The following is a 17,408-nucleotide window of genomic DNA, read 5'->3' as shown; positions in this document are numbered from 1 at the left end:
CATCCCCACAGGGTCCACCTGAACGCCTCACCTCCGTCTGAGAGCCACATCCCCACAGGGTCCACCTGAACGCCTCACCTCCGTCTGAGAGCCACATCCCCACAGGGTCCACCTGAACGCCTCACCTCCGTCTGAGAGCCACATCCCCACAGGGTCCACCTGAACGCCTCACCTCCGTCTGAGAGCCACATCCCCACAGGGTCCACCTGAACGCCTCACCTCCGTCTGAGAGCCACATCCCCACAGGGTCCACCTGAACGCCTCACCTCCGTCTGAGAGCCACATCCCCACAGGGTCCACCTGAACGCCTCACCTCCGTCTGAGAGCCACATCCCCACAGGGTCCACCTGAACGCCTCACCTCCGTCTGAGAGCCACATCCCCACAGGGTCCACCTGAACGCCTCACCTCCGTCTGAGAGCCACATCCACACAGGGTCCACCTGAACGCCTCACCTCCGTCTGAGAGCCACATCCCCACAGGGTCCACCTGAACGCCTCACCTCCGTCTGAGAGCCACATCCCCACAGGGTCCACCTGAACGCCTCACCTCCGTCTGAGAGCCACATCCCCACAGGGTCCACCTGAACGCCTCACCTCAGTAGGACCACCCTGCAGAGGAACCCACTCTGATCGCGCAACTAATCGGCAGATATTCGACTCGTTCCAATTCCCCACCGGATGGTTCCAGTTCTATTCCTACACTTGGAAGCGTTTGGTCGGACTTATTGCATTGGGTTTCAATGAAACGTTGTGTTGAGCTGGAGGACACGGCCATGTGCACCAGCCAGGCTGGGAGCTGCCTGGAGATGTTGACTCGAGCTGGGGTCCCGTGGCGTGTGTGTGACACGCAGAGCACAGCCAGTCCCAGCCAGCCTGAGGCTCTGTTCGCCAGTTGGAGGCTGGGACTCGCATTTATCATGCACGTTACTGTCGTTGAACACTGTTTGATTTCTCCCTGGGGTTAGATCAACAGTGTCGTTGGGGGTCATATCATGTGCCCATCTGCATAACTAAGCGTGACTTGATCATGAGGAAGTATACATGTTGGCACACACAACCATGCACTCTTTGTCTCTGTCCCCGTCTGTGGAGTCTGCCTCAACTGGCTAGCAGGACAGGGTCCACCTCACCGGGCTGTTTCTATACAAGACCATGTGGTTGACCGCATGGTCTTGTTGTGAGAGATGGAGAGACACACACAGAGAGAGACATGCAGAGATATGGATGGACACACGGAGACACACAGAACTGTCTTTCTGTACTGCTTCCTATCTGTCCCGTTCCATCCGACAGACTGAGGAGAGGCAGGGATTCTGAGGCGAGGCAGGGATTCTGAGGCGAGGCAGGGATTCTGAGGCGAGGCAGGGATTCTGAGGCGAGGCAGGGATTCTGAGGCGAGGCAGGGATTCTGAGGCGAGGCAGGGAGACTGAGGAGAGGCAGGGAGCCATGCTGGTGTTGTTGAGACACAGGGCGTGGGGGGGGGGCGGGGGGGGAGGTGTGTCTCATCAACAGGTCTGCCATGCCGTTGTGGAGCTGCGCAGGCACTAGGACCCAGCGGCGAGGTAGTGAGGAGGCAGGCGGAGCGGGCTGAGTCACTGCATGTGGCTGCGAGGGAAACAGAAGGAGCAGAGGGGATCACACTCTCGCCCGAGCAGGATACAGGATGGGCTGACTGGGGGGACCAGCCTCTCACTCAACTATGGAAGACAACAAAGTTCTTCATTTCGTGCCTTCTGGTGAGTCCAGCCCTGGGCTGAGCAGCCCAAACGTGAGGTAGAGCAGGAGAGAGAGAGAGAGAGAGAGAGAGAGAGAGAGAGAGGCAGGCAGGCAGAGAGGTAGGCAGAGAGGGGTTCCCTGCTCTTGAAACCTGAGCAAGCTTGAGAAAAACACCCCGGCCACCTCCACGCTCAAAGACCCGTTGTTTGCGCGAGGTTCTGGCTGTGTGTGTGTGTAGTCATGTCTCTGTGTGTGTGTGTGTGTAGTAGTGTGTGTCTGCGTAGTAATGTCCGTGTGTGTTTAATCCTTCTAAATTACTGAACACGTTATGCTTCAGTTTTGTCTAAAATTCTGTTTTTCATTATGGTTGTGTTGTTACTATTGTAGCAGCCTGTGTCTCAGAGACAGGCAGATGTTTCTGGGTCTGAGAGAGATTTTTGTTTATTTCTGGTATGCGACATGAATGCCCCTTGCGTTGTTAATCTTTGTCAAAAAGCAGAGCGTTAAGAACCAGCATATCTCAGATCCACCTTGAGATACCTGTCGGACAAGAATGCATTTCGCTTTTTCCTTTTTTAAATCTTTTTCTTTAAAGGTGCACTTTCCTCTCTGTGTGTGTGTGTGTGTGTGTGTGAGAGCGAGCTGATATGTATGTGAGGGTATGTGTGATGATTGGACGTCTGTGTGTGTGTGTGTGTGTGTGTGTGTGTGTGGCAGCCTGCTGTGTGTGTGTGTGTGTGTGTGTGTGTGTGTGTGTGTGTGTGTGTGTGTGTGTGTGTGTGTGTGTGTGTGTGTGTGTGTGTGTGTGTGTGTGTGTGTGTGTGTGTGTGTGTGTGTGTGTGTGTGTGTGTGTGTGTGTGTGTGTGTGTGTGTGTGTGTGTGTGTGTGTGTGTGTGTGTGTGTGTGTGTGTGTGGCAGCCTGCAGAGTGTGTGTGTGTGTGTGTGTGGTGGTCCTCTGGGAGGACAGAGCTGGTTAGGAGGTGTGATGAAGCTGCCTCCTCTCTGTCACTCTGTTTCTGCGTTCATTGTGTGTGTGTGTGTGTGTGTGTCCACGAATACGTGGATCGGTTTTGTGTGTGAACATTGTACAGTACTGGGTTGGAGTGTGTGCGTGTGTGTGTCTAAGGTCATGTTGTAGGAGTGGAGGTCAAGGTGTGTGTGTGTGTGTGTGTGTGTGTGGTAGTGTGATGTGGAAGTGTCTTGTGATCAGTATTCACCGCTGGCAGCAGAGCAAAGGAGCTTTAGGCTCTGAATACAGCCATCTGGACACACACACTGTGTGTGCACACACACACACACACACAACATACATGCACTGACATACACGTGTGCATGCACGCCCCCAAACACACACGCTTGTACTCACAATCGCGCACAAAATTAACACACACACACACACATCTTATTAGCCCACATACAGATAGGGTTTATTCTATGCACACACGGAACAATTGTGAAATATGAAACGCAGAAGACGCAAAGACATGGAGGCTTCATGGAGTATGTCTGCACACACTGGGCACCAGGAAGGGTAGAGATGCTTGGTGTAGCTTCACTGGGCACCAAGAAGGGTAGAGATGCTTGGTGTAGCTTCACTGGGCACCAGGAAGGGTAGAGATGCTTGGTCTAGCTTCACTGGGCACCAGGAACAGTCTCCCCTTAACATGCTAAGACTCTAAATAACTGAATAACAAGATGATTCAATGATATTCAGCCGTCTCCTGTAACAAGGGACGTCCTCTCTGTTTACAACCTCCTCCGTGAAACCTCTTATTAGCTCAATGTGCGTCGGATGCAGCCGATATGAAAATAGATATTTAACTGACAGAATTTGGTCTTTTACGACTCCAATTCTGCACTTCCTTGTTGTGTATGAGCCCAGATGTATATGTATAAATAGCTGCTGTTCTCAGCAGAAGACAGGGCTAATTGCTGCTGCTGACTTTTACAGCATTCAGATCATGTGGATCTAAATGGGGCGATCCCAGCCTCGGAAACACTTCTATTAGGATAATCCAGTTAGGATATTTACAATATCATATTTGAACTCTTTTTTTTTTATTTTTTTTTAAGGGAAAGGACCAGCAGACCCTTCAAAAGCATAATTAAGAATGAGATGTTGTGTGTGTTAGCTGTCCTGTGTTACGTCCTGTCTGAGAACTGTAATGACTGTGTGACCAGCCTGCAGGCTTTAATCACATGAGGTGACATATGCATGTCCACACACACACACACACACACACACACAGTGTTGGTGGTCTATCCAGGCTTATTATATGAAGTGACAGAGTAGTCCACTGTACACAGTGTAATTATAGTTCATTACAACCCCCCTATACACCACCCGTAATGAAGGCTTCTTCTGCTGGATGGAGGGAGAGGGAGAAAGAGAGAGAGAGAGAGGGGGAAGCGGGGAGAAGGAGAGGGGAAGTTAGAGGGAGAGTGGGATGGGGACTGGGAGAATGAAAGATGGAGATAGAGACAGGGAGAGCCTTCTGTAATGGGTCAGTTAGCCTGATCTTCTGCGACCTTAACTGCACCACACACACACGCACGCACGCACACACAGATGGAACACAAACCCCCTGACTGCCAGGCTGCCCTTTCTATGTGCTTGAGCAGAAATATCAATGTGATATCACTCAACCATCTTTCTCTCTGCTTCTCTCTCTGTTTGACCTCTTTCTCTCATGCACACACTGACACACACACACACACACTGCACACATACACACTCACACACCTGACTTATATATATACACACACACACCAACACACACATACCCCACCACATACACACACACACACACACACAACAGACTTTCATTCACACACTGGCATGTTCTGTCCTGCTTCCTCAGCACATTACACACACACACTCCTGCTTAAGTCTTGGCTGTCATTCTGTGAGTCTGTGCTGGAGGTCTGTGCTGGAGGTCTGTGCTGGAGGTCTGTGCTGGAGGTCTGGGCTGGAGGTCTGTGCTGGAGGTCTGTGCTGGAGGTCTGTGCTGGAGGTCTGTGCTGGAGGTCTGGGCTGGAGGTCTGGGCTGGAGGTCTGGGCTGGAGGTCTGGGCTGGAGGTCTGGGCTGGAGGTCTGGGCTGGAGGTCTGGGCTGGAGGTCTGGGCTGGAGGTCTGGGCTGGAGGTCTGGGCTGGAGGTCTGGGTTGAACCTGCTGTGTAGAGCAGCAACTTGAAAGGGAGATGGCCGGCTGGCTTTAATGGAGCCGGAGGAAAAGGAGAATGTGCAAACAATTAGCAGGAATCCCCCCCCCCCTAACCCTAAACCTAACCCCAGCTCTGAAATGGGAGCAGCTATTCTGTAGCGGGAGATGTTCTGGTTGTGGAGAGAGACAGAGAGAGAGACAGAGAGAGAGAGGGGGGGGGGTTGCTAGAAGGCGACAGAGAAGGTAGTGACAGAGAAAGGGACGGAGGGGGAGAATGTGCTAGAAAAGGCCCCCCAACGAGGCTGAACAGGGCTGCCCCCCCCCCCCCCTCCCAGTGAACACCCCCCCCCCCCTTTATGCTGTCTTCCAGACTGGCTCTGAGGGAAACCTTCCGCAGTCACGACAAGCCCCCCCCCCCCCCTCTCCCCCCCCCTCGCCACACACACACACACACACACACACAGACAAATCACCACTGACCCATACACACTCACAGCAATCCTCCTCAGACACATACCCACCACCACTCAGACTGAACTCCCCCTGTCCTTCTCTCGCCGATTGCACAGCTGAGTTCTAATCAAAGCCCAGTCCCACAGATGATGACACAGCTCCTGTCCAGGGATGCTGAGAGACCCTCTGGCTCACATGCTACAAAACTAGAAAAAAAACATGCTGCTATGATTGGGTTGATTGCATGCTGGTGTGACTCGTTAGAATGTTGGTGTTACTGGTTAGCATGCTAGCATTCTGGTGTGACTGGATATCGTGCTGGTGTGACGGGTTAGCATAATAGCATGATGATGTGGTTGGTTAAAATGTTGGTGTGGTTGGTTAACCTGCTGGTGTGACTGAATAGTGAGCATGCGGGTGTGACTGGCTTGTATGTTGGTGTGACTAGTTAGCATGTTAGCGTGTTGGTGTCTCTGGTTAGAATGTTAGCATATTGGTTTGACTGGTCTTTGCTGTGACAGAGTATTTAGGAGAGAGTCCAGTCAGTTTACATCAGGACACAAACCAGGGCTGCCAACCTTGCAAAAAACCTTTTGGTGGGGCCAACCAAAATATTGCCCCCCCCCCCCGACGAGCTGTCACGGGTGTTTGCACGTCTATGTTGCTTCACTCCTCGCCCATTACTGTTTACAACGTTAGCAGGACTACTTGGTTGGCATTGTCTTCTCAGCGTGAGAAATCCAAGGTGTGGCGCGAGAGCGTGTGAACTGGTTGAAATGCGAGTGTCTCACGGCCAATGCGTAACAGTTGGCAGCCCTGCACGCGCGTGCGCGCACACACTCGCTGTCCAGCGTCAACTCGTACCAGCGCTGTGCTCCAGGCTCCAGCATGACATCATCGACGTTGGACACTCGTGTTGGGGGGGATGTGTTCTCCCGAGAGGGAGCACCTCTGGAGGGGCCGGACGCTGTGCAGACGAGCGCTGGACGGAAACACAGCCAGTGGAAACTAGAAGGGAAAGCTGCTCTGTGAAGAGGCTTTATAGGAGGAAGTTCTACTGGACAGATGCACAGTTAGTGTCTTTCTCTCAGAGCACAGCAGAATGAGGTATTCCCTCAGAGTTAAGGAAGACCCAGGGAGGCCACATGCCAAAACAGCCTCTGGACCCAATTAGTCAACCCCCCCCCCCCCCCACAAACACATGCACAGACACACCCCACACATACACACTGTACTAGTTGAAACCTGCCCTAGCTCGTGTGTGTGTGTGTGTGTGTGTGTGTGTGTGTGTGTGTGTGTGTGTGTGTGTGTGTGTGTGTGTGTGTGTGTGTGTGTGTGTGTGTGTGTGTGTGTGTGTGTGTGTGTGTGTGTGTGTGTGTGTGTGTGTGTGCGTGTGTGTGTGTGTGTGTGTGTGTGTGTGTGCGTGCGTGCGTGCGTGCGGTGCTGGTTGGGGAGAGAGAGGGAGCAGCTGATGTGTTGCTGCTGTTGAGGCTCCGTGTCAGGAAGGAAGAGGTGGCTTCTCCCCAAAGTGAGACAAGCAGAAGTGCTGTTTTTGACACCGGTGCAACATTCACAGTTCTTTATCTCTAGATGGAGGGCCGACACACTCCTCTTGCACAGGTGCTTGCTGTGGATGCCTGGCAGAGATACACACACACACACAAAGCCAATATTGTCTGTGTGTTTGGGACTTCTCCTGTTGTGGGTCGGGTACCGGTCGTTCCGGTTCTCGTTTCTGTCGTGGCGGTTGGCTCTCAGAAGTCCTGTTGGCCTGAAGGCTTCAGACCAGTTTGGTGGCATGAGGACATCTTTCAGCCTGTGATGTCACCACACACACCGGCTCCTCGTCGCTACTGACGCTGTCAAATAAGCGTTGGTGATTTCAGGAATAAAGTGTTTGTGTGGACACGCATGCAAACGCAAGTGCTAAACAAACTGGATAGTCACCAGATAATTAGCCGGGCATTGCTCATATTTCCTCTCATTTGCACAGTGAGATTCCCTCTGCATAAATGTGTGATGATGTTTGTGGAACGTGCTGTGGTTTCTGTGTCATAATCAACCCCACAAGAATAACCAATAAGACATGAGGTTGAATAAATGATGACTGCTCACTTTCATGTTCCTGTAACAAGCGGCTCATTTCTGCTCCTCAGACTCGTATTCTCTGCATGTGCCCACTATTACATGCATGGCTGCTTTTGTGTGTGTGTGTGTGTGTGTGTGTTGTGTGTATGTTTGTGTGAGAAAGGGCGTGTGTGTGTGTGTGTTAAAAGGTAGTGTATAATCAAGGCTGTGTTCCGTCATGATATTTACTTGATGTAAATATTTGTGTGGACATTATGGCATGCTACAATTGACTGAGTGTTTGAGGGAATAATCTCTATAATCATCCTTGTTCTTATCGTTGCTGCATGTGACCACTTCCTGCATCGCAAACATGTGCGCGCACACACACACATACACACACATTGCGTGCCTGCTTAGTAAAGGCTCAGTATGAGGATGTATCGCTGTGACCAACGAAGAGGAAGTCTCTTTAGAAGTGAAACAATGTGTTCTTCCACTGAGCTGGAGTCCTGCCCAGATGAGCTGCTCTAATGATGGAGCCTCCCTCTCACTGGCAGCACAACACTACCTGAGGTAGAGGCAGGAGCCAGGCTCCTGGCTGAGGCAGCTCTGCTCCTAGCTGAGGCAGAAGCAGATTTACTCCTCGCTGAGGTAGAGGCAGGAACCAGGCTCCTGGCTGAGGCAGCTCTGCTCCTAGCTGAGGCAGAAGCAGATTTACTCCTCGCTGAGGTAGAGGCAGGAACCAGGCTCCTGGCTGAGGCAGCTCTGCTCCTAGCTGAGGCAGAAGCAGATTTACTCCTCGCTGAGGTAGAGGCAGGAACCAGGCTCCTGGCTGAGGCAGCTCTGCTCCTAGCTGAGGCAGAAGCAGATTTACTCCTAGTTGAGGTAGAGGCAGGAACCAGGCTCCTGGCTGAGGCAGCTCTGCTCCTAGCTGAGGCAGAAGCAGATCTACTCCTAGCTTGACGTAGAGGCAGATCTTTTAGATGAGGTAGCTCTGCTCCTAGCTGAGGCAGATCCACTAGCTGAGGTTGAGGCAGGAGTTGGAGCAACTATAACCTTTCCGTCAGGGCCTGTTGGAGCAGATATTTTGACTGAAGGTGACACTCCTTTGCAGAATAGGCTATTCGGCTGCCAGTAAATGTGTTGACACAAACGCAATATATTGTTCAGAGGTTTTGCTAGGGCTTTTGTGAAAAAAATGTGTGTGTGCGTGCCCGTGGTGAGCCTGCGTGTGATGTGTGAATTTCACTTCTGTAGTCAGGTCAGTAACAGATCACATGGCTATGTCTGAGCTCCTACATGAATATGTAAACACTTGAGATGAATGCTGGAGTGAAGCTTGACTGAAGTATAAGCGCTCCGCCCCCCAGCGCCTTCAGCACAACACAGATCATCTCTACATCCTCCCTGATGTACCCGCAGACACACACACACACACAGAGCTCTGGAGGCAGAAACTGTACACAAACACACACACACACCATTACTGTCTTTAGATTGTGCTTTGGACTGAATTCATCTGTAGAATTGTATAATATCTGTAGGATTATATAATAACAATCTAGAATCTATTGGTGGAATGGTTCATGCTGTTCTGTTGGTGTAGACTGACTGGACTGTATCTCCCTCTCCTCTACAGAGGCCCCCATCTCGGGGATGTCCAAGAATGGATACTTCTTCCAAGAAATGGGTGAGTGAACAGCTCTGGTCACATCATAGTGATACACACACACCATAGTGATGAACACACCATAGTGATACACACACCATAGTGATACACACACCATAGTGATACACACACCATAGTGATACACACACCATAGTGATACACACACACCATAGTGATGAACACACCATAGTGATACACACACCATAGTGATACACACACACCATAGTGATACACACACACCATAGTGATACACACACACCATAGTGATACACACACACACCATAGTGATACACACACACACCATAGTGATACACACACACCATAGTGATACACACACACCATAGTGATACACACACACCATAGTGATACACACACACCATAGTGATACACACACCATAGTGATACACACACACCATAGTGATACACACACACCATAGTGATGAACACACCATAGTGATGAACACACCATAGTGATACACACATCAGACTGATACACACACCATAGTGATACACACATAGTGATGTATGCTGTATGTGCACACTCCCAGGTGAGGCAGATAGCATTGTTCAACTCCTAACAAGGGCACGTGTCAAGCTGTTGGTGGGTTTGACGGGAAGCGAACAATCAGTCGTAGTCAACGTGCTGCATGCAGGAGAAATGGGCTTTGAAAAGGGAGCGGAGCCACAGAGCGGTCAGAGTGCCCGTGATGCCCCTGTCTCTAGGCAGAGGAGTGCCCGTGATGCCCCTGTCTCTAGGCAGAGGAGTGCCCGTGATGCCCCTGTCTCTAGGCAGAGGAGTGCCCGTGATGCCCCTGTCGCTAGGCAGAGGAGTGCCCGTGATGCCCCTGTCGCTAGGCAGAGGAGTGCCGGTGATGATCTGGACGATGTTCTGCTGGGAAACCCTGGGCCCAGGCCATTCATGTAGACGTCAGTTTGACACTTTCCAGCGACTCTAAAATATCCTTGCAGACCAGGTGCACCCCTTCATGGGAATGTCCTCCCCCAATGGCAGTGGCCTCTTTAAGCAGGATCATGCGCCCTGCCACCCTGCACACGTCGTCGGGGAACAGTCTGAGGAACACAGGGAGGTGTCGAAGGTGTAGCCCTGGCCTCCTAATTCCGCAGATGTCAGTCTGGTTGAGCGTTTGTGTTGCGTGTCCTGAACCGACGAGTCTGACCACGGCACAGGTCCACGTCGCCGCTGACAGGACCGGAAGGATCTGCTGCCGGTGTCAGACGCCACAGCACGTCTTCAGGGTGTGGTCGAGGCCGGGCCTCGGGGGCCCGCGCTGTTCTGGCACCAGGCAGAGGAGCAACAGGTTATTAGACAGGTGGTTCTAACGTTTGGCTTGTCAGCCGATGTAGAAGATGAAGGGCGAGGCATGAAGATGTGTGAAAGGATAAGGGAGGCTGTTGTGCACCCCATCCCCCCTGGTTGGGATGTAAGTAATGATGTGGCTGAAGTGTCTTGTAACTGTATCATTGCCCTCAAGGAAAGGCACCCAATTAGTATGTATGGTGCAGTCAGCAGGGACGCACTGTGCTTCCATGTGTCCCCTGTCCAATTATCCCCCCCACCTCTCTCTCTCTCTCTCTCTCTCTCTCTCTCTCTCTCTCTCTCTCTCTCTCTCTCGATTATACGCACACAAAACTCGTACATGCCAGCGACCCTCGTACACTTGCATGCAAACGCGCACACAAAGGTCTTCTGATCACCAACATCAACACCCTTTATAAAAGACAGCTGTTATGTTGTAGACATGCCCCCCCCCCTGCTGCTGTAGATATGCCCCCCCCCCCCCCCTCCGGTTGTGGATATGATCCCCCTCCTGCTGTGGATATGACCCCTTCTCTTGCTGTAGATATGCTCCCCTCTCTCCCCTGCTGTAGATATGCCCTCTCTCCCCTCCTGTAGATATGCCCTCTCTCCCCTGCTGTAGATGTGCCCCTCTCTCCTGTTGTAGATATGCCCCTCTCTCCCCTGCTGTAGATGTGCCCCTCTCTCCTGTTGTAGATATGCCCCTCTCTCCTGTTGTAGATATGCCCCTCTCTCCCCTGCTGTAGATGTGCCCCTCTCTCCTGTTGTAGATATGCCCCTCTCTCCCCTGCTGTAGATGTGCCCCTCTCTCCGGTTGTAGATATGCCCCTCTCTCCCCTGCTGTAGATATGCCCCTCTCTCCTGTACTCAGTCACGACTCAGTCTGTTTGTGCGGTATTGGCTGAGACTCAAGGTGATCTCAAAGTCACGGTGTCTGGTCTGGTGTGGAGAGGGGAGCAGGGTGAGTGCAGGAGCTGGTCTTTCCAAGGTGGACCTGTAGATGCACTAGCTGTGCCACAGGAGGGAGGAGGGAAGGGGTAGATGGAGGCAGGGGGTTGGTTGGGGGGGGCAGATGTATAGAGGAAGGATGTGGGGATAGATGGATGGTGGCTGGAGGGAAGATGGTTATAGGTGGGGAGGGGGAAATGGTGATTTAGAGGCAGGCGGCATAGACGGAAAGACACAGGGTGGGGGGGTTGGAGGTATAGAGGCAGGCATGGTTTAGGCAGTTGGATAGGGGTGAGGCTGGAGGTGCTAGTCGTGAGGCTGTAGAGGTTGGATAGGGGTGAGGCTGGAGGTGTTAGGGGTGAGGTTTGTCCAGGCGTGAGGTGTTAGGGGTGAGGTTAGATAGGGGTGAGGCTGGAGGTGTTAGGGGTGAGGTTTGTCCAGGCGTGAGGCTGGAGGTGTTAGGGGTGAGGCTGGATAGGCGTGAGGCTGGAGTTGTTAATAGGGCTGGGCGGTATGGCGGTATTGGTATATACCGTGCGACGGTAGAAATGTGTCTATCGGGAGAGATTTGGCTATACCGTTTCAACCGCGGTATACTTTTCAGTGTTTCCCACACATGGAATAATTTGTGGCGGTGCGTCACAGAATCAACACCGGCCGCCACATATTGCGTTTCCTTTTAAACACCATTTAGGTTAAACACGCAGCAAATTCTTTCAGCTGCATTTCCTTTCTCTGCTCTCCCTCCGTCTCTCTGTCACTTACGCGTCTTTCTCACATACACAGTCGCAACGTCAGCACACGTTAGCAACGATACATACATACACCGTTCTAGTAAGACAGACGGCTATAACAGCGAGCATTAGTGCCGTAGCTAAAGATCTAGGAAAGTTCAGGCTACTTTTCGCTAGGTACCTACGAACATGTATTAATCAAAGGTTCCCCTTCGTTCTTTTGGTGAGAAATCTCAGGAGCTAGCTACTTACCCGGCATCATGGACCCGACCAGTTAAATAGTTATTTAGTACTAGCGTTGCTACCTGCATATGCAGAAATGATTTGTTTGTGGTTGATTTTTGTGAAGGTGTGAATCATTTTGGATGAATATTTAATATAATAAAGTTCTGAGTAACTAATAATTAACAAAGGAATTATTTTGACCCCCCCCCCCCGGTTTGAGGGCATTACGGCAGATGGCATGACTGCGCATCAGCCAATCGGAACTCTCTTACTCTTAACGTTTTTGAGTCTTTTGTTTTTAACTTAAGTGTTGTCTCATGTGAGGCAGTTGTTTTTGTTTGTCATAAATAATCAAGTGTGAGGATGAAGTACGGTACGGTTATTTTGTACCATTCTTAATTGAATTTACTATAGCAATTACTATACCGTGATATATACCGTAACCGTTATATAAAATTACTCATACCGTGATAGGAGAATTAGGCCATATCGCCCACCCCTAGGTGTTAGGGGTGAGGTTGGATAGGCTTGAGGCTGGAGGTGTTAGGGGTGAGGTTGGATAGGCGTGAGGCTGGGATACTGGAGGGGTTGGACAGGGGTGAGGCTGGCAGGGTGTGGGAGGAGCCTGTCCGGGGGGTGACCCTGTGCTGTTGTGTCCTCAGAGCAGCGGGAGGCGGAGCAGGAGGAGGGCAGCGAGGGCAGAGAGGAGGGGCAGGACTCCCCCACCGCCTGCCGAGACGACGTCCACCTTTACAACAACCAGAACAGCCCTGGAGCAGGTGAGGGGCTGGGGGAGTGGGAGCCTGAAGGCATCTAGCTGGGGGGGGGGGGTGTTTATCAGCGATTAGGTGACTGGTGCTGAGAGGAGGAGAAGGGGGAGGAGGAGGGGGGGGGGAAGGGGGTAGGGGGTGACGGGTCAGTCTGGCACCAGGTGCTGAGCCCTGTGGCAGCGTCTTAGCTGCAGGTGCAGGTAATTTGCCCCCGTCCCTGGTACACCGCAGGTCAACAGGTTAGTGTTGCCTTGGCAACAGTCCCAGGTGCACGAGGAGAGAGAGTGTGACAGGTGACTGCTTTCCCCCCGGGCTCTCTGGGAGACCCACGGTGTGTCTGGCAGGAGGAGAGGATCGCTCCTGATCACCTGATGGCGCTGATGTCACCGCTGCCAGACAGCAGGCATGGACTCGGTCAAGAAAAATGTGTCTACGCTTGTGCATGTGTGTGTCACGTGTGTGTATGTGTGATTTTGTGTGTGTGTGTGTGTGTGTTTGAGCGTATGGGATGATGTCGTAATAAACAGACAGATAACCGGGCCACTTCCTCTGGAAGCCGTCGCCGCCGCGCTGGAACTGCGCTTACGCAACCCGATGGTTCATTTGAATATCATTAACCATAATTAGCACCCCCAGCCTTGTACAGGCAGCCCGGCGGGGAAATGAGGAGGCTCGCAAGTCACTCTTCCTGCTCCTAATCCACCACACATTCCGGATTACCTTAAGCCACATAGCAAAATGTACAGAAGCCATTTCAGAGGGCCTAGGTAATCCTATATGGAGATCTCCTCATGGCTGGAGCCTGACAGCAATTAGAGCAGCCCTCTCTCCCAGGGAGATGAGCCCAGCAGCCCTTTGATAGGACGGCTTTGATGAACCCAATCCTACACTCTCTCTGATAGTCTCATTTTAGGATCAGCTCCTCTGTCTCTCCTCTCATGCCTTCTGTCCTCTGCCTCTCCTCTCCTGCCTCCTCAACTCTCCTCTATCTCTCCTGCTCAGCCTCTCCTCTGCTCTCCTCTGCCTTTCCCCCTCCTCCCCTGCCTCTTCTCCTGCCTCCTCTCCTCTGCCTCTCTTGTCCACCCTTGCCTCCAGGCGTACACACACAGGCAGGGTACACCTAGAAACCGGGGCACGTGAATGTACTGATCTGTCCCAAGGGGTGCTTGGCGGAGGTTTGGTCAGGACGGTCGATCTTTTACTAGTACTCCCCTCTGAGGAGGAGAAAGAGATGGCAGGGAGGAAGGGTAAGAGAAGGAAGAGGAAGAATGAGTGATTTGATTTCCTGCCGGAGCAGACTCTGGCTCGGGCAGCAGGGGAGGGAAGCCCGTCTCTTAATCAGGTCATCCTTCCTGTTCTCGGGGAAGACTGGGTTATGCAACGCGGGAGGGAGAGGTACTGAGAAGACGAGGCTGCGCTCTCCCAGGCTGCACATGAAAGGAGCTCGCACCTAACACGCTCTTTCTGCCTCCCGCACAAGCGGCAGCAAATGCAGAATGGATCTTTTCTTTTTTTATTTGGGGGGGGGGGGGGGTGCTTTTCTCACTGTAGCTGATATCATTCCAGACCTTTGTACTTGTTCAGAGGACATGGAACCAGCTTCTCCTTTACAAGTGTGTGTTGTTTCCTTATCAGTGCAGAACTCCCAATCCCTGCTCTGTAAGAACTTTTTCGAGGCCACCCTCTCAACATTTCAGCAGGATTAAATCCAGTCCCCAAGTCCCAAGTCCTTCCACAGCGCTTCTTCAGCTGTTCGTGTGAGGGTCCAGGACCTGGTACAGCTCCGGGCCTTTGTCCCTGGTCTGAAGTGGGGGGCCTCACGGTCCTCAGCCACAGCTACCACAGGACTGTAATCACTCTCCCTCCTCCTTCTCTAGATTCCGATGATTCTGGCTGCGTCCTGCTGAACACATCTCGGAAGGTAAGGATGCTGTTAAGACCTCCATGGCTGCCGTTGGTTCTGACCCCCGGGTCTGGGGTTGGTTCTGACCCGGCCCATGGGGTCTGGGGTTGGTACTGGAGCTGTTCACATGGCTCAGTACGGCTGCTGTTTGAACCAGAAACATCAGTGTTTTCCTGTCCTGAGATGCCTGGAGCTAGTATGTCTGTATACATCTGTCTCTCTGTCCATCTCCCTTCCCTCTCTCCCTCTCCCTCCCGCTTATCTCCCTCCCTCCCTCTCCTTCCCCCCTGTCCAGTATGTGAAGCTGATGAACTTTGAGGAGGAGGTGCGCGCGCATCGAGACCTGGACGGCTTCCTGGCGCGGGCCAGCATCCTGCTGGACGAGACGGCGGCGTCCCTGGACGACGTCCTGAAGAGGATGCTGCACCACGTGGGCCAGGAGAACCACACCGCCGAGCCCGGTTGCAACTTCGAGGACGTCATGAGCATGCTGTTCACCGACGCCGGGGCGCAGGAGGTCAGCGGTAAGCACGGCGACACCGTCTCCACCTCCGGGACACGACCACGTGTTCACTACACTGTTTGCTATCATCACTGACCTCTAGGGGGGATACGATGACAGTCAGGATTAGGTCACAGAACAGTCAGGATCGATAAAGGAACAGTCAGGGTAGATCGGATAAGTCCGGGTAGGTGGTACAGTCAGGGTAGGTGGAACAGTCGGGGTGGATGAGAGAGCAGTCAGGGTGGATGAGAGAACAGTCGGGGTGGATGAGAGAACAGTCGGGGTGGATGAGAGAACAGTCGGGGTGGATGAGAGAACAGTCGGGGTGGATGAGAGAACAGTCGGGGTGGATGAGAGAACAGTCGGGGTGGATGAGAGAACAGTCGGGGTGGATGAGAGAACAGTCGGGGTGGATGAGAGAACAGTCGGGGTGGATGGGAGAACAGTCGGGGTGGATGGGAGAACAGTCGGGGTGGATGAGAGAACAGTCGGGGTGGATGAGAGAACAGTCGGGGTGGATGAGAGAACAGTCGGGGTGGATGAGAGAACAGTCGGGGTGGATGAGAGAACAGTCGGGGTAGGCAGGGGGCAGGCAGGCCTGTCAGGGTAGCAGACTCTGGCCTGACACTTCTCTAGCCAGAAGGTGCTTGTGTGTCCATAGCTCACACTAATCTAGGAGGTGATAATTAACTTCTGTCATCGATAACTTGTGCAGCAACTAGCTCCTTAAACTTCCCTCAGAGCTTCTCCTGTCTGTCTGATCCCACGGCAACATGTCTCCGAGTTCCCATGGCAACATGTCTCTGGTTCACCACAGCCACTTGGTCTCTAGTTCATCATGCTCCTAACAGACTTAGAGGGGTTTCCTGCAGCAACACAGCCCCAGTCAGCATGTCAGGATGTTGAATCATTTGACAGTTAGGCTGCACTACAATAAGCTGAGTTGACCAGACCACACAAGACTCCTACTTGGCAGGATAGAGGCAGAGTAAAGACAGAGTAGAGACTGAGGCAGGCCAGGGTAGAGGTGGTGGAGAGGCAGGGTGTAGAGGCGGAGGAGGGGGGAGATAGAGGAGAGGCAGAAGAGAGGCAGGGTAGAGGAGAGGCAGGGTAGTGGAGAGGCAGGGTAGAGGAGAGGCGGAAGAGAGGCAGGGTAGAGGAGAGGCGGAAGAGAGGCAGGGTAGATTAGAGGCAGAGGAGAGGCAGGGTAGATTTGAGGCAGAGGAGAGGCAGGGTAGATGAGAGGCGGAAGAGAGGCAGGGTAGATTAGAGGCAGAGGAGAGGCAGGGTAGAGGATAGGCAAAGGAGAGGCAGGGTAGAGGAGAGGCAAAGGAGAGGCAGGGTAGAGGAGAGGCAGGGTAGAGGAGAGGCAAAGGAGAGGCAGGGTAGAGGAGAGGCAAAGGAGTGGCAGGGTAGAGGAGAGGCAGAGGAGAGGCAGGGTAGAGGAGAGGCAGAGGAGAGGCAGGGTAGAGGAGAGGCAGAGGAGAGGCAGGGTAGAGGAGAGGCGGAGGAGAGGCAGGGTAGAGGAGAGGCAAAGGAGAGGCAGGGTAGAGGAGAGGCAGAGAAGAGGCAGGGTAGAGGAGAGGCGGAGGAGAGGCAGTGTAGAGGGTTTATCAGGATGTAGCATGCCCCGGCTGCCTGATAAAGTGCAGAGAGATTAGAACCACTTCAGAATTAGCAGTAATATCCCCAAATAGTAACGTTTTTCTCTCTTTTTTTTTTTTTACATTGGTGAAAATCTTTTTAGCTAAAAAGTAAATGTATCAATAATAACTACAGTTTATTCTTTAGGTAAAGTTAACCACTAGAAGTAAAATAAGCAGTTGAATTGTTGACCCCATAACACTTGTCGTGATGAAGCTGGTGACGACTCAGATGATGATAATGATACTAGAATGATTGACAACCTTTTGAATAATCACTCTATGCTT

General features: G+C 52.4%; 1 protein-coding gene across 2 annotated transcripts in view; it reads left to right on the top strand.

Annotated features, from left to right (window-relative positions):
• Positions 1 to 17,408, top strand: part of slc4a11 (solute carrier family 4 member 11) — a 41,871-nt gene that overhangs the window by 4,304 nt on the left and 20,159 nt on the right. Inside the window, exons 1-5 of one of the 2 annotated variants that reach the window (XM_084673605.1) lie at positions 1,639 to 1,738; positions 9,045 to 9,095; positions 12,962 to 13,078; positions 14,947 to 14,990; positions 15,268 to 15,496. In XM_084673605.1, the coding sequence (XP_084529731.1) occupies positions 1,702 to 1,738; positions 9,045 to 9,095; positions 12,962 to 13,078; positions 14,947 to 14,990; positions 15,268 to 15,496 (478 nt within the window). In that variant the 5' untranslated portion in view covers positions 1,639 to 1,701. Of the gene's footprint in view, positions 1 to 1,638; positions 1,739 to 9,044; positions 9,096 to 12,961; positions 13,079 to 14,946; positions 14,991 to 15,267; positions 15,497 to 17,408 lie in introns of those variants that run through there. The other variant, XM_084673596.1, reaches the window with a different exon arrangement.

The sequence above is a fragment of the Hypomesus nipponensis genome, chromosome 3, assembly GCF_054491055.1.
Source record: "Hypomesus nipponensis isolate SF chromosome 3, ASM5449105v1, whole genome shotgun sequence".
Classification (NCBI taxonomy): domain Eukaryota; kingdom Metazoa; phylum Chordata; class Actinopteri; order Osmeriformes; family Osmeridae; genus Hypomesus; species Hypomesus nipponensis.
This window is presented reverse-complemented; position numbering and strand designations above follow the sequence as displayed.